We start from the raw sequence: 21,088 nt of genomic DNA, 5'->3' as shown, positions 1-21,088 counted from the left end.
CCTCTCGTTGGGGGCTCTGTGCTCAGTGGAGAATCTGCTTGAAATTCTGGGTCTCCTGGGTGGCTCAGTCTGTTGAGCCTCAACTCTCGATGTCAGCTCAAGTCACGATCTCAGGGTTGTGGGATCGAGCCCCACGATGAGCTCTGTGCTGGGTGTGGAGTCTGCTTGAGATTCTCTCTTTCTCTCTCTCTGCCCCTCCATGCTCCCACCCCGCCCTGCTCTCTCTCTCAGAAAAATAATTGATAAAATAAAGAATTCCTTGGGGACAGCCAGAACAGCGGAACAGAAGCCTCTGGCTGCCGTCACATCCAGAGGACAAAAGGGAGAAAATCCCGAAAGGATCTGAGTCTTTCAGGATTCTGAGAAAGTGAGGTCAGAGGTCATAAACTGCTTGATTTCGGTGCTTTCTCCCTCCTTCCCGTGGAACCCCGACATCACCTGTGCTTTGAGGGGACACTCTCCAAGCACAGAACATGCTTCCGTCCCTCCCCAGTCTGGGCTGCTCGGGCAGGGGAAGGCAGGGGCCCAGGAGGTTTCAAGGACAAATGGTTCTGTTGCTCAGTAGGGGAGCAAAGCTGAGACTCTGACTTGACATTAAATGTCGGTCCCATTTCATGTCACCTGTTTCTCAAGTGTCCGGCGTGCAGTGGACGCACCAGGCGCTCGAGAAACAAAATGCCTTTGATGTGTCACCACGTGGTTTCAGAAAAGAGCGGCCTCTAAAAATAGGGGAAAGAGGGGCGTTAGGAGTCCGGGGGGCCGGCAGTTGCAGAAGACGCAGGGTTCAGGGTAGCTACTTCCAGTTTCCTCATTCTTATGACACAAGTGGCCGCACACGTTTGGGAGGGCGGTGGCGGGGTCTCGTCAGCATCCCCAGCGGGCCGAGAGACAGCTTCAGCACAGGAACAAAACAAGTGTAACACGAGAACCCAAGTAAGAAAGCAGGACCCAGGCACCAGGCTGGCTCAGTCGCTTGAGCGTCCAACTCTTGCTTTGGGCTCCAGTGGTGATCTCAGGGTCATGAGATTGAGCCCCGTGTTGGGCACCGTGCTGTGCATGGAGCCTGCTGGAGATTCTCTCTCCTTCTCCCTCTGCTCCTTCCCCCCTTTCTGTCTAAAAACCAAAGAAAGCAAGCAGAACCAAGCCAAAGGGCCAGAGTATTTATATGCCTCCTCAGTTGTAGGTTTAGATGCTGCCATACCCAGAATGAGCGCTCACGTTTTCAGAATATCAAAGAAAAGAGTAAGTTCTTCTCCCAGATTCTGGAAACATCCATACGCAGATGCGGCTCCTGCTTCAGGAAGGGTGTGCAACGCAGTCTTGCCAGCGACCCCAACTTCTCGCAGGAATACCCAAGAAAGCACAGTTGTTTGTAAGGCAAACCTTCCACCACCCCAGCTGCAGGAAGGACCTGGGAGAGCCAATGCCAATGGAAAGCCAGGGAGGGGTAAGAAGAAAGTCCAGCCGGCTTCCTCTCATGGCAGTACCAGGCTCTGGGGCCCATGGGGTGAAATCCAGCCCCTGCTCCCCAGCCCCACACACCCATCTAGGGGGAGGGGCACTTTCTCCTGTCACACTCTGCACCTGGACGGCAGGTCTTCCTTCCCTTTCCACTTTGTACAGAGGCCCTCACATTGGCTTGAGGAGCTGGCCAGGGACCTTCCTGTCACCTGCCCCTGGAAATGACATGTCATGTAGGATGGAAGGGCTGAGAGCCAGCAAACAAGTCAGCAATCTCTGTCCCTACCATGCTGAAGTCCTTGCAGAGGAAGTCACCTGGCGGCGACCTTGTGAGGCCCCCGACCTGTGACAGGCATCTCATGTGGATGAGAGAAGCCTGTGCCACTGCAGGTGTCTGAGATTTGGGGGTGTTCACTCCCATGTCCTGACCTGGCCTATCCTGATGACACAGAGAAGAGAGTTTAGAGTGACCAAGGTCAACCATCAAAAAGCCATGTGATGGTAAGTGGGCAGATTGACACTATGACCCGGGAGGTCACTGCTTCTTTCTACGACCGTTTCTTCCCTTTTGAGGTAGGAATAGCAGCATTGACCTGTCATGGTCTTGACCAGGAGCAACACAAAAATGGCACCTCCTGGGCAGCTTACACAACAGTCAGGAGGCTGGAGATCCAAGATCGAGGGACCCTCTGGTGAGGGCTCTCCTCCTGGCTTGTAGACAACACCTCCCTGCTGGTTCTTCCTGCATTCACAGCAGGAGCGTGCTCCCTGGGGTCTCCTGATGAGGACCCGAATCTTACTGGATCAGGGCCTCACCTTTGTGACCTCATCTGATGGAATTACTTCTGCGGAGACCCCATCTCCAAATCCAGCCACACTAGGGACTATAGCTTCCACGTAGGAGTTCGGGGGTGCCCAAACACTCGGTGGATGTGTGACCTCATATGAAGGCTAAGTGCGTACGATGGCCACCAACCACTCAGGACGTGCTCACTGCTAACATCATCGGTCTGCTGTTCTTGTGACCCTATCGTGGAGGGCATCAGCAATGAACGATCATGCTAAGGAAGCGGGAGGAGGTACTGTACTACAGGAGGGAAGAACTACCTAGACCAGCACTGACGTGTCCAATTCCTGGTCCCTAGCGTCCCACCAACACTGTGTTGCATGAATTAGTGCCGACGCTTTCTGCAGAGGAGCTTATCACTCTCTGTAACCCAGACATTTTGTCTTCAGTGATCGGTTCTGGGTATCCTTCAATCTTTCTTGTGTTCTATCAGCCTCTAGGATGGGCAGACCTCACTTTTTGGCACTTGGCTCTACTGGGCTTCACAGACACTGCAGTTGTTACAAATGGAAGGTTTGTGGCAATCCAGTGTCGAGCAAGTCTATTGGTGCCATTTTCCCAATAGCATTTGCTCACTTTGGGTCTCTGTGGCGCATTTTGGTAATTCTCGTAATATTTCAAACTTGTTCATTATATTCGTTATGGTGATCTGTGATCAGTGATCTTTGATGTTACTACTGTAATTGTTTTGGGACCCCACAAACGGTGCCCATATAAGACAACAGACAACCAATCAATGTCGTGTGTGTCCTGACTGCCCCACCGTTCCGGCTCTCTCCCTCTCCTGGGGCCTCCGTGTTCCGTGAGTCACAACAATATGGAAATTAGGTCAGTTAATAACCCTACAATGGCCTCTAAGTGCTCAAGTGAAAGGAAGAGTCACATGTCTGTCACTTTCGATCAATAGCTAGAAATGATGACAACGAGGAAGGCACTTCGAAATTGAGACAGGTCAAAGGCTAGGCCTTTTGTACCAAATGGTTGTGAATGCAAAAGATGAGTTCTTGGGGAAATTAAAAGGGCCACTCCAGTGAACACACGATGAGAAGAAAGCAAAACAGCCTTATTACTGATGTGGAGACAGTTTTCCTGGTCCGGATAGAAGATCCACACTTCCTCAAGCCGAAGCCGCACCCAGAGCAAGGCCCCGACTCTCTTCCATTCTGTGAAGGCTGAGAGAGGAGGCGGAGCTGCAGGAGAGAAGTCGGAAGCTGGCAGAGGCTGGTGCAGGAGGTTTAAGGAAAGAAGTCAGTCGTCTCCATAACATACCAGTGCAAGGTGAAGCAGCAGGTTGTCCAGATCTAGTAAGATAAGGAGTGAACGTAGCTACACTAAATGACAGATTTTCCCTGTAGATGGAGCAGCCTTATGGTGGAAGAAGAAGTTATCTAGGACTTTGACAGCTAGAGAGAGGTCAGTGCTTGGCTTCAAAGCTTCAAGGGACAGGCTGCCTCTCTCATGAGGGGCTCACGCAGCTGCTGACTTTAAGTTTAAGCCGGTGCTCATCGAACATTCTGAAAATCCTGGGGCCCTTCACAGTTGAGGGAAATCTAGTCTGCTTGTGCTCTATAAATATGAAAGCACATCTGTGTACAACACGGTTTGCTGAGTATTTTAAGCCACTGTTGAGACCTACCACTCATAAAAAAAAGACTCCTTTCAAAATGCGACTGCTCACTGACCCCGTCCTGGGTCACGGAAGAGCTCTGATGAAGATGGACGAGATGAGTGTCGTTTTCACGCCTGCCGACACAACATCCCTCCTGCAGCCCATGGATTCAAGGAGTCATTTTGACTTTCAAGTCTTATTATTTAAGAAGTACATTTCACGAGGCTCAGCTGTCAAAGTGATTCTTCCAGTGGATCTGGGTAAAGTAAACTGAAAACCATCTGGAAAGGATCCACCATCCTAGAAACCATTAAGAACAGTTATGACTCATGAGAAGAGGTCAAAATAGCAACATTAATAAGAGTCTGGACGATTCCAGCCCTGGTGGATGACGTGGAGGGTTCAAGCCTTCCATGGAGGATGTCACTGCAGAGGGGCTGCAAACAGCAGGAGAACTGGAATTCCAAGTGGATCCTGCAGATGGGACCAAATTGCAGCAATCTTGTGATCAGATCTGAGGGAGGAGGCGTCGATTCCTGGGGCCGAGCAAAGAAAGGGGTTTCCCGAGTCGGAATCTAGTCCTGGTGACGATGCTGTGAAGACCGTTGAAGAGACACCAGAGGGTTTAGGATATGATGTTCATTTAGGCACTAAAGCGGCGGCAGGAAGTTCTCCTGCGGGTGAAATGCCATCAAACAGCATCACGTGCGACAGAGAAATGGAGAAAGGAGGTCAGTCAATGGGCAAATCATTGTCTTACTTTAGGAACCTGCCACAGACACCCCAGCCATTAGCAGCCACCACCTTGATCCGTCAGTGGCCATGGACATCGCGGTGCGACCCTCTTCCAGCGAAAGGGCTACAACTCGCTGAGAGCTCAGATGACGGGTAGCATTTTTTAGCAATGAAGTGTTCTTCAGCAAGGGTGTGTACGTTCAAAAAGACTTAATGCTGTTGCATGAATACTGCATTAACAGACTAGAGTATAATGCCCACGGAACTTCTACGTGCACTGGGAAACTGCAAAGGTGATGTGACTTGCTTTAACGTGATACTTGCTTTACTGCCGCAGTCTGGAACCAAACCATAGTATCTCGGAGGTGCTCGTATTAAAGATGTTTTCCGAAAGACAGATACTGCATTTTCACTTCTTCTCATCAGACTTTTCCCCTCGTTTTCCGTTATGTTAACAGTTATGCTAACAGTAGAATAAGGAAGTCATTTTTTTTTCTACTCATCATGCAAGACCTTCATTTGTACAATGACCCACTATTTAGCCCCTCTGCATCCCTCCAAAACCAAAAACTTCACAGCGTTATCTTTGCTGCCTATCTGGTTTGCACTAGGAAGGAGCATGGCCCAGTCCCGGCCGCACCAATGAGAAAGTCAGAGCACCAGTGGGAAGCAGGAGAAGGGGCCATGTAGGTAAGAAGGGTTTGGCACATCTGTGTCCACAGCAGTGAGCAGCCCATGCACAGATGCCCGTGAGGCCCAGAGAGCCGCCAGTGTGCCAGCAGTGAGGGGAAAAGGCCAAGGGCACGGGTTGGGACAAGATCAGACCATGTCAGGCACCACCACATGCTTGAGGGCTTCCCCATCCCGGCTCTCCAGTTCACTGCTCACACCAAGTAACCTGCTTTTCACATCTACATGTCACAAAGAATTATCGATCCACTGATGGACTTCAGGGTGGCACAGGACATTTGCATAGCCTCAAAGTATCACTACCAAATTTACTAATTACAAGGAACATTTCAACCTCTGATTATACATTCCTTCAGGACAGGGAGCTGAAGTCCCTCCCTGAGTGAGGGCTGCACGTAGGGACTCACTTCTAGGGAACAGAGCTGGGGGAAGGGGATAAGAATACTATCTCTACAGTGGAGGAACCTGGCTGGCTCCTCCTTAACCCAGTGGTCCAGGATAACGTTGTTGATGATGACATCATGAACTGCCTGCTGTGACATGAGCAAGAGGGTACTTCACTTCCATGAAGTTCTGCCCCCAGATCCATAAGCTCAGTCTAATTATGGCAAATCCAAACTGAGAACATTTCACAGAAACGTGTGCATTTCTTCATTGTAACGTCCACCTGCATGCTCTCAACCATCCCTTACGCACAGGCCGGCACCACTCCCCTACAGATGTCTCAGTGATTCTTGGTGTGCACAGGGCTTTCTAGAACTACAGCACTTATGTGGTTAAAGTCAGGCAAACAGAGCTATTTACTGCACCTGGCAGAGTACATCAGTACACCTTACTTCCTCCAGGACCAACCCTGTACCCCAAAAGGGAAGCCACACAATAGAATGTTCTGCAAACATGGTCCATGTTTCTTCAGCCCCTGGTATCGGGCCATCAATCTCAGGAAAGCACAGGCCTTTTTTAGGGAACGCAAGGTCACCATGCTGGCGATGTGGGTGCAACCCGATCGCTCACACGCCATCCAGTGAAATCAAAGCCCCATCCCCAGAATCATTCGGAGACCTTTTCCAAGTGCATACATAACACAAAAGGTCACTGAAGAAGCACAAGGGAGAAAAGGTCCCAAAACAAGGAGGTGGAAAGAAGGAGCCACTGTCGGATAATCGGGAAGGGGTAGAAACCTGCCTGCTTGGCTGCTCCTTCTAGGTCCTGGTATGGGAGAGGGGATGGGGAGGCTCAGTACACTGGCCCCAGGGAAGGTGGAACCAAAATGCACCCTTCAGACACTTGACACCTGGCTGGGTTAGATCCTGCTCACTGCAGTTTCCGCTAAATCTCATTTGTGCACAGGTGACCGATGGTGATTTTTGAAATCTTGCTCTAGTCTCAGAAGAAACCCAACTTGCAAATGTGACTGGAGTCAGGCTAAGGCTATCCATCCGTTTGTCCATCTGTCTGTCTGTCCATCCATCCATCTCTCTGCTCATTCGCTCATTTCGAGGACCACAAATGCAAGGTACAATTAACCGCCTTCAATCCCAGCCCAATGTGCTTTGTTTTCTCAAAGGTGGTCAAGCACCTCGACAGCCACTGACCGCACAGAGGCCATTGGGATCGTCCCTATCTGAGTGACCAGAACCGTTTAGGTGACAGGCTACCCTGATTCCACCCTATGAGGGACGAGTGGTTAGCAAGAGAAGGCACAGAGCCAAACAGAGGCCATTTACCGCAATGCCCCCCGCCCCTGCAAAAGGCTGAAGAGTGTGGGGTCTTCCTTTGTTCTTGAGGTAAGGCTTGATTCAGCAATGTCCTTTTGTAAGGGACAGGACTCTGCACGTGCACAGAACAGAAGCTGATATCCCACGAGACAGACTCTTGTCATACTTACGCTTTCCCGGCACGATGGGGGCTGCACACAGGGTCAGACTCCAGGGAAATTGAGGCATGAGGATATGTCAGGGAAGGCTGGATCCTTGCTGCTCCCCAGCCCTCCCTGATGAGCCTGGAATGTGGGGGTCTGTGGTCATTGTGGTAATGATGACCCTAGTCTCTTTCCTCCTTGCCTCCACAAGAACCTGAAAGATTCAGGGGTCTGGAAGCCTGGAGAAGGACTGCCTGTGGACAGCAGCTCCTGCCCTTCCTCTCCCCAGCTCCACCTCCCACCTTCCCTGGCTCTCACACTAGGCTCGCACTTGCTTCCTCCCCTACTTTTAGAACAAAGCAACAGCACCCCCGAAAGAGAAGTGTTCTGCGTTAAGAAAAATGCAGAGCTCCTGGGGTCAATGAGCATCTGCTCCAAGTTCAGAAGCAGCTACAAGCCAGCCTGAAACATCTAGGTGTTAAGAGTCTTTACAATTTTCTGACAGTAGTACTTTACATTTGCAAAGCCCTTGAGGCTCGACATGCATGATCTCAACTATTTTCTCCTTTGGGCCTCATGCGAATGTCATGAGACACACAGCAGGTGCTATCCCTCCTTATGGTTAAAGAAGCCAGTGCTGAGTGGGGCTTGTCTCCGGGCACCCTACCCCCACCCACTTCCCTAGGCATCTCAGAACCTGGAGGCTGGAGCAGAGACTGGAGCTGGAGCCTGAAGCCTGGAGTAGAGCCCAGAGCCCAGAACCTAGAACCTGGAGCCAAGCCTTGAGTAGATCCCCGGGCCCAGAACCTAGAACATGGAGCCTGGAGCAGAGCCCAGAGCCTAGAACCTAGAACCCAGAGCTGAGCCTGGAGCAGGGCCCAGAGCCTAGAACCTAAAACCTGGAGTCTAGAGTCTGGGGAGAGCCTAGAACCTCGAACCAGAACCTAGAATCCGGAGAAGAGCCTGGCGCTAAGGGCAGGACCCAAGTCTCTGTCTGTCAGTCTGAATCTCTGTAAATGTGGGTGGGTGGCAGGCAGGGGGCCACTGAAAACACATGGTCTGTGGCCAGAACAAACCCCTGCCTCATTTTAGAGGGGGGTGTGTGAGGAGACATGGTTGCCCTGGAGAGCAGCGGAGTCCCTGCCCGAAGCATCGTGTGCTCATCCCCTTGGTCCTCCCAACCGTGAATCACCACTGCCCTTTATAGGTGGGAACACCGAGGGTCCCTGTGGCCTGTCCAAGGTGGCAAAGCCAGCAAACAGTGACCCCAGGCCGCAGACCCGGGTCTTCCGACTCAGAGTCCAGCCCTGACCCTCTAGGCTGTGTTTTCTTAAGGATGAGCAAAATACCTCTCGTGGGAATCAGGAAGAAAATTTATTTCACTTTTTCTTTTAGGGCTTCCCCCACTGCCATCCATTCCTGAAAGCAGCTCTCAGGCCAAGGGAAACCCAAGATCAGCTAACGCAGTCCCGGCCTTGGTGGCACATCTGGAACAGCCGTGGTCTGTGGGTGGTATGGGCCTCTGGCTGGCGAGTTCCGACAAGGCTATCAGTATGAAGACAGCATGGTTCTGTCTCCTGGTCTATTGTGACATCGGGTGAGGCTTCAGGATTTAGCAAGAGTCACGAGTGGAAGCCACACCTTGTAACCCATGTGGAAATTCTGACAAAAGTGGCTCCAGCTACTTGGGAGAGAAATCCCACCTCCAGAGGTTTTCCCATCATTGTGAAGACCAGTCAGCACCCACTGTGGAGGAATTCCCCTTCCTGCTTCGATCTGTATTCACCCAGCAGGTGGTTCCCAAGTGGCTCCTATGTGCTGGGCTTGGGGGGTCCCCCCAGTGATGGGCCCTAGTGCAGCCCCCAGGGAGAGCCCCCCTGGATGGGAGATAGGAGCTGCTAAAGGAAACAGCAGCCCAGCGGATAAGTGTGACAGGAGGAGGAGGACTGGGGGACACATACTGCGCGTTCCAGGTCCTGTGTGGGAGATGCACAGGCCTGAGGCTTCCCAGAAGGAGGGAGAGCCAGCCAGAAGGGGATGGGAGGACTGAGTGCTCCCTGAGGAGGCCTAGACCTCAGCCACCAATGTGCCTCACTGGTCCCCGGCTGCCCCATCTTTGTCCCACAATGGAGGAACTGAAGCTCCGAGCTAGCAAAGGGCCACGTCCCAGAGGTCCTGGGCAGCAGAGCTGGCCCGCTTCTAGGTCTGCTGAAGAGAGAAGCTATCCCTGACAAACACGGCCTGGGCATAAGGAAGGAAACCTGATGGTGTCTGTGAAATCCAATAGCTCAAAATTTTAAAAAACTACAAAACGGAATAAATAATTATTTCTATATCATTGATGGTGTATTATTACATGGGTCAAAAAAGAGACCACAACGGGCCCAAAATGGAGTCACTTGTGCTAAGCACCACGTCAGCAAACCAAGACTTAGAACCCCACCTAAGCACAGTTTCAACCTCTCCCAGGAGCGTAACTGTCACAGGTCAGTCTGGAGTCACAGGGTCAGACCCAGGGAGGTGACCTGCCAGCTGGATCCCTGCCATCCCCCACACGGAGGAGGAGGTCTTGCCTCAAACAATCCACTCTTTGCCAGAAAATTCCTTTTCCTGTCCCTCCAGCCCAGACAAGACTTCCATTTCCTCCAGCTCCGAGGGGCTCCCTTTACTTCTAGGCGGGACGCTGCCCATTCATGGATCACCGAATGAAGCTGGTAAGGTCTTCACATTGACTCCGCTGGATTTTAGTTTTTAACATACGTGATGCTCTCACCCGTTAACACTTTCTCATGTGACGTCATTTTAATAAGCCAGTAATCAGAGATCTAGGGGACAGCCTGCCGAACTGCAAGGCCGTGCTCTCATTCTGTCCTCCACTCCACATAAGTGGGAACCACCATGTTCTTTTTCGGGAATGTTGGGAAGATGTTTAGGAAAGAAAGAATACATTAAAATCATGACATTGTTCACACACACACAAACCCCCCTGAAAATCCAAGTTTAAGAGATCTGTCAAGCCAAAAGGAATCCTAGAGCTGAATTTTCAGTTAAGGAGAAGGATGGCACCCAGCATGTTTTCCTTCACAAATGCACATCACAATGGAAGCCAGAGGTGTAAGCCACGGAGGGGAAGATGACAGACACAGAACATTGTCATGATTAAGTCACTCCTATCTCATGCCTGCAGCCCAAGGGAGACTCACACGCCCTGGGGCCAAGCATGGAGAGGGCAGAGGGAAGGAGAGGGCTGGGACAGCGTTGATTTTCACTGGGAGAGAAGGGAGAGGTGGCCTGCCTAACACCTTCTCAGGAACAAGTGTCCGGGTACCAGGCAAGGACCAGCAGTTCTAATGGTCTATTTTAAGAAGTTCAGCTGTGAACAGCAAAAGCAATGTACTTTTTAGGAAATATGGGGACAATCTTAATCCTATGGAAATGTGCTGTCGCTGATTTTCCTGATGTCCCACATGCATCCCCTTCTACCTGGGGGCCTCTCTGGGGGGACTCTGGAGTCCTGATGGGCAGCCAGCACCCGCCAAGGCTGAAGCGGGGGCTTCCCTTATTCCTCCTCTGGCAGCACACCTGGGATTTTGAAGGAGGGGGTGATGCTGGCAGGTACACTCAAGAGGTCTCTGGCTCTCATTGGATAATGTGGCTGCCTGGGCTCCCTGCCCGTTTGCTCCCTGCCCTTAGAGTGTCACTATAAGCCTAGCTTCTCACTGTCCTAAGGCTTTCCCCTGGCTGCTCTCTTTCTCCCAGCTGTGGGTACCCATGACCATGCCACTTTTGGGGTGAGTGGGGGATGGCAGACTCAGGTGGAGGCGCCTGGCTCTGTATCCAGACAACTCCTGGCAGTGTGCCCCCATCCTCAGTCTCCCTGGTATGAAGCCAGCAGTCAGGAGGCAGAGCCCACGGCCAGTGTGGGACTGTGCCCCTGACAGAGGGCAGAGCCCTCTCAGCACCTGCAAGCACCGCGATATTCCTGGAGTGCACCTGAGCCCCGGCCTGGGGCCCTTTCCTCTGGGAGGAGGAGGCAAAGCTCTGCTGCACCAGCATGGACTCAAGTCCCAACTGAACCACACCTGACATGATCCGTCCTGTCTGCAGCATAGCGGGGGGAGTGGGAAAGGGGTTTCCTCAATGGGCAGAAGGGAGAAACGTGGCCCCATAGGATGTCACTCAAAAGACGACGCCTCAGCAGCTCCCGCCTTCATGTTGAAAACAGAGGGCCCATCCCATCCCGAGGCCAGGCTCCACACATCCTCTGGACGCCAAGGAAGCCATGGGACCCTGAAGGTGTGTGTGGAGCTGAAGTGGATGCAGTCCGTGTGCTCACTTGGTGTCCATCTTGCCGGTCCCAAGGCCCTGGCCGCCCCTGCACACAGGCAGCATCCTACCCTGGGGCACATCCTGTCCAGTCCTCTCTCTGGATTTGGATCCAGCCCCCAGAAGGCAGGGGGCCCCAGGGTTCAGTTAGTGCCCACATGGATCAGGCCCCTGGCTCTGCGTGTCCCTGGCCCTGGTCCTTACTCTAACCTCTTGGGGAATGTAGTTCTTCTTCCACAAAGGAAAGGAGGCTCTGACACACGGACACTATACCCTCCATGGTCCCCCAATTTTCAAAGGCTGACGGTGCTCCTTCTACGGACCTGCACGTGTCCCCAGGCTGGACTGGGTTCTGGCCACAGTCAGCCAGTCCTGCCCCCAGGCCCCTGTGCCCTCCTTCCTCTGTGCCCAGTCACGGGTGATGCTCAGCCCTGCTCTGCATGATGGACCACACCTTTGTCACAGCATATTTCAGCCAAGAAGAAATCACTGATGTAAATCTGTGCTGCCCATCTGGTGGCCACGAGCCATAAGTGGCTATTTAAATTTAAATGCATTAAAATTAAACGAAATTTGAGATGCAAGGGGCGTCTGCCTGCCTCCGTCGGTTGAGTGTCCAGGTCTTGATTTCAGCTCAGGGCGTGGTCTCGGGGTTGTGGGATTGAGCCCTATGTCCAGTTATGCGCTCAGCGGGGAGTCTGCTTCACCCCCAACCCTTGCCCTGCCCCCTGCTTGTGCTTACTCTTTTTCAAGTAAATGAATAAAATCTTTTAAAACATTTAAGATGCATTTCTCAGGTGCGCTAGGCACAGGGCAGGTGCTCAGCAGTCACACATGGCTGGTGGCCACCAGAACACAGAGCAGGGAGAGAGGACCGCCATCACTGCAGAAGGTCCTCCTGACCAGCACTGTTATGGATGATTTTAAGACACGTCTGGGATCATTTACAGCAGTATCTTAGGGCATCTGGGAGGGAGACACATTAGCTGTTCGGTCAACATGCAAATCCCATCTCTGTCAACCTGGAAAACTGCCTCATGCCTAAGGGATCTCATAAAACAAGGTGAAAAATGAAAATAAAAGAAATCAAGGGTAATGGTAAAGAAAGAATGGACACATTTATGAGATGGAGCTTAAAAGCAAAACAAAAAACTTAGATCTCCTGGTTCCTTTAGGTTGAAATATTGTCGTGAGCATTTCTCCCCCCAAGCCAAGAAGGGCTGGAAGCGTCTCACCATACCACTCCAGCAAATGGCTCTGGCTCTTACATACTTGCTGATCCGAGGGTTTACCCACTGCCAAGACCATATCACATTCTGCCTACCTAAACTCTCCAGGTATTTTACGTTTGCTTTATAGCTCTGATCTTAGAGAATTTTCCAAACAAATACGTGAATTATCCTTGATGCGTGAAGCTATGAAAATTTTGTTTTTTTTTATAAGTCCCTTTGTTTGTTCACCTAATTTGATATTTTATACCACTGTCAATGAAAGATCATCGTGACTGGTTCCCTTCTTTGGGCTGTATGGACATTAGAGATTATTCTGTCCTGGTATAAATCTCAGATTAATTTTCAGCATTCTTCTCAATCCCACCATCCCCTTAATCAAAACCAGAACTCTACCTGTAGGGACCAAATTAGAGAGGTTTGGTTTGCTAGCATTAAGCAACAGTCCCTTTCAACACTGATGCTCTTTAGGGCATTGGCCTGGTGAATGGGAGACCCGGGTTCAGATTCCAGGTTGTGTGCCTGTGCCCTGAGGAGGTAGTGAATGGATTAGCACTTTAGCCACACTACTGTGCCCCTGGTGCTGTTGGACTCGCATCCTGTGGCACCCCGGTCCTGGTCTTTGACCAAATGGTTCTCATAGGGTTTTAGTGCCTCATTCTCAGAGCTGAATGGACAGCTGAGGATCACCATGCATCTGGGAGAGGAGTCAAGATGAAAGATAGAGGCCATCACAGACAAAGGGCAAAAAGAAACAGGTAATAATACAGCAGACAAAAGAAAAGTTTTGGAGAAAACAACAACAACAAATTAATATCCTCAGAATGACAAGAAAAGGTGCCACATTTGTGAATCAGAGAGGATGCCATAAAAAGGGAACAAAGAATAACAACCGACAAAACCCCCACCTTTTAGATGTTGAATACAGAACAGATAAGTTTAGCAGAAAGCATGGAAGATAAAGGTGAGCAATCTCCTACAAAGAATCACCAAGAGAAGAAAGTTAGGGAAAGGGAATGAAAAGAAAGTTATTCCCAGCAAAGGAGCTGCTATAAAGGAGAGCACAGGAAATGGTGGGGAGGGGAAAATTCAGAGAATTTCCCAGAACTTTAGGATACATGTTTTCAGATCCAATGACCCCCATGAATGCTCAATAAGTGGAAAATAACCCATCCAGAGCACTAGAGATCAAGAGAAGGTCCTAAAAGCTTCTTGAAAGTAAAGGCAGAGATTATACAAGATATTGGAGATACACAATGCATCAAAATTCTCAAAGCAACCCTGAAGGCTGGAATACAGTGGAAAATAATGTCTTAAAATTGTGGTAGAAAATAGCTTTAAATTTTACTTTCTTGATCACTATTAGTTTATTTTATTGAAGAGGCAATTCAGTTACATGGTTCAATACCCAAAGAGCATCAGGGCTCCTGGGTGGCTTTTGCGTCCTACTCTTGATTTCTGCTCAGGTCATGATCTCAGTGTCTCGAACTAGGGCTCCCTGCTCAGCAGGGTGTGTGCTTGAAGTTCTCTCTCTCCCGCTGCCCCTCCCTCGCTCTTTCTCTCTTTCTCCAAAATAAATAAATAAATCTTGAAAAAATTGTCCAAGGAGCATTAAAAGTGACACTTGACCAATTCTGCTGGCCTCCCAGGGTTTCTTCATGCAAATGCAGACAAATCACTGCCTTTCTCACAAAAGGGACAGCACCCTGGTTTTTTTTCCTACACGTTGCTTCTTTCAGTTAATGACACATGCTAGAAATCATTTCAAAGAATACATAGAAATCTTTGTCGTTCTCTGGAAAATTATTTTTAACCTAGAACGCTACAGTCAGCTAAACTATCAGTCAAGTATGAGGGTAGAATAAAGACATTTTCAGACATGCAAACACTTGGAAAAGGCATTCTTTCTCAGGACGCTACTGTAGGACGTGTTGCAGCAAAATGAGAGAGTAATCTCAGGAAAAAGATAATATGGCATCATTAGGATGGGATAGGAGGGATCCAACAACAATAGAAAAGTGGGGAACTCTCAGATTGGCAAAGGGAAAGGGAAAGGGAAGGACAGCTGAAGTCTAGAGAGGGTCTAGAGGACAGATATTTCCCGGGGTCCATATCCAGGAGGGGACAAAGGGGAAATGGTAGGCTGTCTGGTTTGTTGAATCACCCAGGAAATAGTACTGGGAGGGGTCCTGTTGAAGTTTTTGAAGAACTGGGTGTGACAGCTATGTCAACAGGAGAGCAATTGGAAAAAAAAATATATAAGTCATGAACTCTGGAAAAGTCAGAAAGCTGTCCAGCGACAGAAACGTCAGAGCGTGGGGCTTGGCTCCATAGCCAAACCACACATGATGTCACCATCATCACTCCACCTTTACGAGGTGCTTTTCATGAAAGAGCCCATATACCCTCATAAATGCCCATGTGAAGTGCACTCAAAACGTTCCCATTTTACCTACGGGACAAGTGAGGCATAAAGTGGTGAAGCAACCTGCCCGAGGTCACGGTGCACATGGCAGAACCGGGGTTTGAACCGGGGAATCTCACCGTACTAGCACCATACTCTCTACCCGTCTGTGGTTCTACTGCAACATAACTGTGGTGTGAGGATGAGGGGACACAGAAGTGTGGGGAGGGCCTGAGTGGGGCCCCCTCCCGCAGCCAGGAAACCAATGGTCCGTGTCTACACTCGGACAATCAATAGACTGCACACGCATATCATTTATAAACACGGAGCTAATCACCAGATTGGTCAGGGTCTTGTCAGGCCATTAAGAACTTGGCCTTTATGCAGTGATATGAGAAGCCATTGGGGAGTTTTAATTAGAGAGGCGACATGAGCTGACATATTTTCAAGAATCACCCAGCTGCTGTGTGGAGAATGGCCTGAGAATGCGGGACAAGGATAAAAACACGTATTACCTTGGTTAAATAAATATTACATTTCAGAAGTCAAGAGAATGAAAAAAAAAAAAAACCCACCAAAAACGGGGATAGACATCGCAAGGACAGAAGAATATCGACTCTTCCATGAACCATCAAACCTGATGGCCAGAGGTCAGCTGGGGACAACAGACCCAGAGATGGGAAGCAAGTCGGCTGGGCCTCAGATGGAGCCAAGAACTGGATCCAGAAAGTGGAAGCAGCTGAATGTTGAACGGGCACCTTCTTAGTTATCTTAGGCAAGTCACCAGCTCCCGTGAGCCCACTTCTCTATGTCAGACAGAGAGACTCTAAACTCTGCTGGTGGGACTCCATGTAATTATGGGGGAAGCTTCTCGGCGAGGCTGGCACCCTGCAAGCCTCCGAGGCTACCTCAGTTCCCACCTGCCCCCTTTCCAGCCCTGAACCCTGACAAGACTCATGAGCGACAGGCTCAACTGGACTCTAGGTCCCCTGATTTCCACCAACCATGCCACTTCTGCAGGCCACCCACATAAAACTCACAGCCCTAACCATGAAGCCAGTGAGTCATGAGGGTCACCCAGAAGGGGGAGAGGGCGACAGCCGGCGCTCAGACAGAAATAGCTGTGGGGAGGGGCCTGCACACCATCAGGACTGTTCACAGCTGAGTTCCTCATTCTGCTCCAACCAGTGTCCTGGATCACAAACCACTGACAACACTGGATGACACCATCCAGTCCATGGCCCCCATGTTTGTAGCTGCCGGCCCACCTCAGAAAAGCTGCCTCCCCCGGAACAAAGGCAGGAGGGGGACAGTTTGGCTGTAGCAACATGACAGAGGTTTTAGGATGAGAATGTCCTGTATGTACAAGGCTACCCAGCAAGTTCATTCCTAAGCTGGGGTCCCCAGAGGCAGAGCCTGAGGCAGGGATTTTTGTGTGGGTCTGTATCTGGGGAGCACAGCCAGCAGAAGAGGGGTGAAGGGAGCGGCAAGGGCAGGGGCAGGAGGTGGCCTCCGCCAGAGTGTGCCCTCAGCCCCATCCCACAGGGAGCTCTGGCACCAGAGTCATTCCAACTTGAAGTGAAGGGAGGGGACATTTTATATCCTCACACCCCTCAGGCAACAGCTGCAGGCTGCCCCAGGGGTGGGGGTGGGGCACCCCTCCCCCACAGTGACTCCTGGGTGGCCAGGGGCACTTGTCTCCTGACAGGGCAGCTGTGAACCCCCAGCAGCTGGCACTCCCAGCAGCTGGCCAGGGAGTCAGCACCCGCCCACAGGAGGGACCTGGGGGGCACCATCTGCACCCCAGGGATGGCACTGCAATGCCATTGTCCAGCTCTTGGAGAGGAGGCTGTGGAGACAGTCATGGGGGAGGGAATCAGCCCAGGCCCCTGTGGCCACAGGGGGTGACTCACTCACCACCACCATTAAAGGGCCCAGCAAGTTCATTCCTAAGGCAGCTTGCGTGTTATTTTATTTTATTTTTTAATTTTTAAATTTTTAAAAGAATTTAAAATTTTTTATGATAAAAATCTTAAATAAAACATTATAATAAAAATTTATTTTTTATTTTTAAAATTCAAAAAATTTTTAAATTTGAAAAATTTTTAAAAATTTTGTTGTCCCTCTCCGTTTGAGAGGGATACTTTGAATTGTCTCAGGCAATTCACCTCAGCAATTGCCTCAGTGCTGAATGAGAAGTTTGGGAGGCTACCAAAAATCTTGAGCCGAATGTTAAACATGGCAGGAGGGAAAAATATATCTGCTTTCAAGACACCTTCCCCCAGGGTGTGAGAAACACTGCTCACGCCTTCAGCGGCGAGGAGTGTCTCCAAGTGCTTACTGGACATTTTTCCTGACAACGTCTTGCCCGAATTCTACCTCGGAAGCAAGCTACTTGTGCTAATGCATCTACACTGTTTTCAAGTTACAAGTCCATTTACCTTAAACCAGCCTTAGGTTAAACCACAACGTAACTGCAGAAATAGGAAAGTGTCAGCCTCTACAGGTCAGAGCACTGCTTCCACGAGCCCTCTGAGCCCTCCACAGGGGCAGCTGAGCTCCCCTCCCAGTCCTGCCCACCCCGTCTCCCTCCTGCCCGGTGACTCTGCCCATGGGACCCAGGTCACCGCAGCCCAGAAGGTTCCGGTTATTCTCTAGATATGCCTTCCCAGATGCCTGCCCTGTGTCCAACCACCCCCTGTCACCTTCTGAAAGAGTCCCCAGTTTTCATTCAGGCCCCTCAGCTCCCCAAGGGCTTTGGAAGCAGCAGCCAACTTTCCCCATTTCCAGGATGGGCCTGATGGGTCACAGGGTAGGACTCCCCACTGCCCTGCACACCGTCACCCAGGGACTGGTGTGGGCGGCTCAGTTAGCAGTCCTGCTCATAGTTTGGCTTGCGGGGCAGGGGGGTGGTGCCGGGGAGCCAGGGAGATCTGTCAGGGAAGATACTTCCAGTTCTCAAGAGAGAGACTGGGTGTGGGCTCCTGGGGGGGAAGTGTGGGAACAAAAGGCCTGTCAGCCCAAAGGTGAGGCTACCCAAAGAGGACAGCTCAGCAGAGCCTGCTGCAAGGTACTATGGAGAGAAGCAGCCACTGGTGGGGCTGGCCAGGAATCCATGCTCCAGCCAATATATTCCCTTTGTGGAGGCCAGTTCAGGTCAGCGTTCCTGTCCCTTCAAAATAACTCAAAATGCCACTTCCTCCAGGAAGCCACCCCTGATTGCCATTCCTATTCCCCTCAATAAACTGGAACTTTCTCATTTCCAAACTTTCCCGGCACAATATCTATGTACTTTTAATATCAGATCTCTTCCTGTTTTCTGTGACTGTTGTTGATTTATAGGTCAGACCCCTTTCTGACCCAACTCTTCATGGTTGGACCCTTTTCAGGTCCATCCCTGAATCCTAGTCTCCGTAGGACAGGTATTTGGAAGAGCCCGGCATGCATCTGCTGAATCAGTGAGCAAATAAGAATGTACTACACTTCAGACGCATTTGTTAATTTTTATAAGAACTGAAGAACTTGAAGGTGAACAGACACTTGCCATTAGAATCGCGATTCTAATTTTTACAGTTGGGAAAATATAATTCAATTTGTGATAAAACATAAAATGTTGCCCCTGCTCCCTCCGACATTATAGATTCCCGCCACTCAGCACTTACAAACAAACCAATCCATGGTTTAGTTTTATCAGGAGGATAGGTGGGTGGGGCTCATGTTTACTCACTGTATGGATGCTAGTCAAAACACCAAGAGGGGATTTCTTTCTCGCATTCTAGAGACGAGAGAACAGACACTCGTGGGGGACGAATGACTCATTTCCCCAGGATCGCATAGCTCCTCTGTGAGGTGTGTGCGTGTTCACAGCCCAGGACTGACTCCACAGTCTGGATCTGTCACTGCCCGCCACCGTCTCCCTGGCTGGGGCAAGACCATGGCTTCCCAATCCTCAGGACATTAAGGATGTCAACTCTAGGCCAGCATCCCTAGCCTTTGCTTCCAATCCAAACCAGCAGACACGAGGTAGACTTGGGAGCTATCGTTCTTCTCGTTCCTTTGGCCCTAAGCACTGACAGAAGGACAAGGCCTAGGGATCATCCATTGGTCACCTCTGGTCTCCCAGAGAATGCTTGTTTGGTCCTATGGTCAAATACATACCTAAGTGACTATCCTCGCAGGCGTGGGATTATATGCAAGCTAAGTGAGCAAATTCTGCTGCGAAGAGGTGACTCCCACACCAGGTGTAGGGAGTAAGAACTAGAGGAGCCAGGCGGAAGCAGGGAGATGGTGGCCTAGGTGATGGGGAAGGTCTCACAGAGGACAACCTGCAGTGGGTTTTAAGGGATGTCTAAGAGTTTGCCTGGAAACCCCTTTTCCTTTTCACACAGAGAAAAACCAAAGTCTTGATCCATTCCAATATTCAACAAATACTGACTGACAACCCTGTGTCCGTAAAGCAAAATCGAATATTTGCAACTAAAAACACCTAAGAAGTGGTTATAGAGCGTACCTCGGGGCAAATGACTGACTCACGAAACCAGAGCCTACAGCCTACATGGCCTGAAGTTTTTCCGTGTGAGCAGAGTGGTATGCAGACGAGTTCCACATCGTATCAGAACGCTTAGAAGGGAGTGCACGAAGGTGGTGGTGGGGGGTGGGGTTGGCGAACTGCACCTGTATAGTGAGTACACATACACAGGACACTGAGAAGGTACAAAAAGGGTCTGTGGAAAAAGTTAGGCGTCCTTTGTCACTGGGGCCCAATGGACCCCCTCCTTCCCCAGGGAGCTGCAGCAGCCAATCCCAGGAGCAACCTTCCCATGTCACCGGTTTGTTTCACGCCAAGGTTGGATCCTCAGAGGGAAAGGCACTTGTCCAGCGCGCACACAGTGCTCCTTTCATTTGCCAGCTGAAAGTTTGCCCCCAACATTTCAGATAAACTGCCCAGAAAACTTGGATCAAAGCCCCTCAGGCGCCTGGACCCGTTTTCAGGCTCGCTCCAGAAACACGATTCACAGTGACCCCAAGCTCATGCCCAAGCCGCACCTGTGTGACAATCGAGGACCCATGGTCGCAGACAAGAAACAGGCCATTTCGCCAGGGCCATGTGGCCTCCGGGGACTGGCCATGGGCCTCCGGGGGCGGCCTACTCCACCCCCACCAAGCGGCAGGACAAAGCTGGGCACTCGCTCCGGACCCCGCGGGTTGCCCACCTCCGCCCCGCTCCCTGAGAGGGGGACACAGTGGCCCGAGGGAGCCGGGGCGTGGGGGAGGGGTCAGAGTCTCCAGCCTGTCCCCAGGGGCCGGAGGACCGACATCCCCCTGGGCCCGCGCCCCTGCCCGCGCCGCCGCGGACGGACTGAGCGACCCACCGATGCGCGGCCGCTCCTGCGGCGCCCCCGCCCCCCGCTCCCAGCCCTGCGGGCTCGCCCGCCGCCCACCTCGCGCGCGATCTGGTTCAGCGCGTCGTCCTCCGCGGTCAGCCGCTCCCGGTTGGGGAGCCGCTTGCGCCCCGAGCCTTGCGTGCCCATGTCCATCGGCCGCGCCGCCCGCTGCTGCCGCGGGGCCCGCCGCTCCCGCTGCTCTTGCCCCTCTCGGGCAGGTCCCGCTCCGCCCCTCCCTCCGCCGCGGCGTCATGGCGTCAGCGGGCGCGGGCCGGGGACGCGGGGACACGCCGGAGGGGGGGATGCGGGCTGGGGGCGCGGCGACACGCCGGAGCAAGGGGGACACGCGTCCTGGGGCGCCAGAGCCCTGCGGGGACTCCAGGAGATATGGACAGGGGCGCGGGGACGTCTGAGGAGGAGGCACGAGGACCTGGCACCGGGGACCTGCGGGGACGCCAGGGGCCAGGGGTGGGGGGACGCCAGGTGGGACTGGGCCAGGGACGCGCGGGAACCCCAAGCGTGGAGACGGTGGGAGGTTTGGG

General features: G+C 51.6%; 1 protein-coding gene across 23 annotated transcripts in view; it reads right to left on the bottom strand.

Annotated features, from left to right (window-relative positions):
• LRRFIP1 (LRR binding FLII interacting protein 1) overlaps window positions 1-20,773 on the bottom strand; it is a 139,379-nt gene extending 118,606 nt beyond the window's left edge. For all 23 annotated transcript variants that reach the window (XM_032857604.1, XM_032857606.1, XM_032857608.1 and 20 more), the window contains exon 1: window positions 20,604-20,773. In XM_032857604.1, the coding sequence (XP_032713495.1) occupies window positions 20,604-20,699 (96 nt within the window). In that variant the 5' untranslated portion in view covers window positions 20,700-20,773. The remainder of the gene's footprint in view (window positions 1-20,603) is intronic.
• Between the last annotated feature and the right edge of the window lie 315 nt (window positions 20,774-21,088).

This window comes from Lontra canadensis, unplaced genomic scaffold (genome assembly GCF_010015895.1).
Source record: "Lontra canadensis isolate GAN:19392208 unplaced genomic scaffold, GSC_riverotter_1.0 scaffold13, whole genome shotgun sequence".
Lineage (NCBI taxonomy): Eukaryota > Metazoa > Chordata > Mammalia > Carnivora > Mustelidae > Lontra > Lontra canadensis.
The sequence above is the reverse complement of the archived record's forward strand: the minus strand, read 5'-3'. Positions and strand labels throughout refer to the sequence as shown.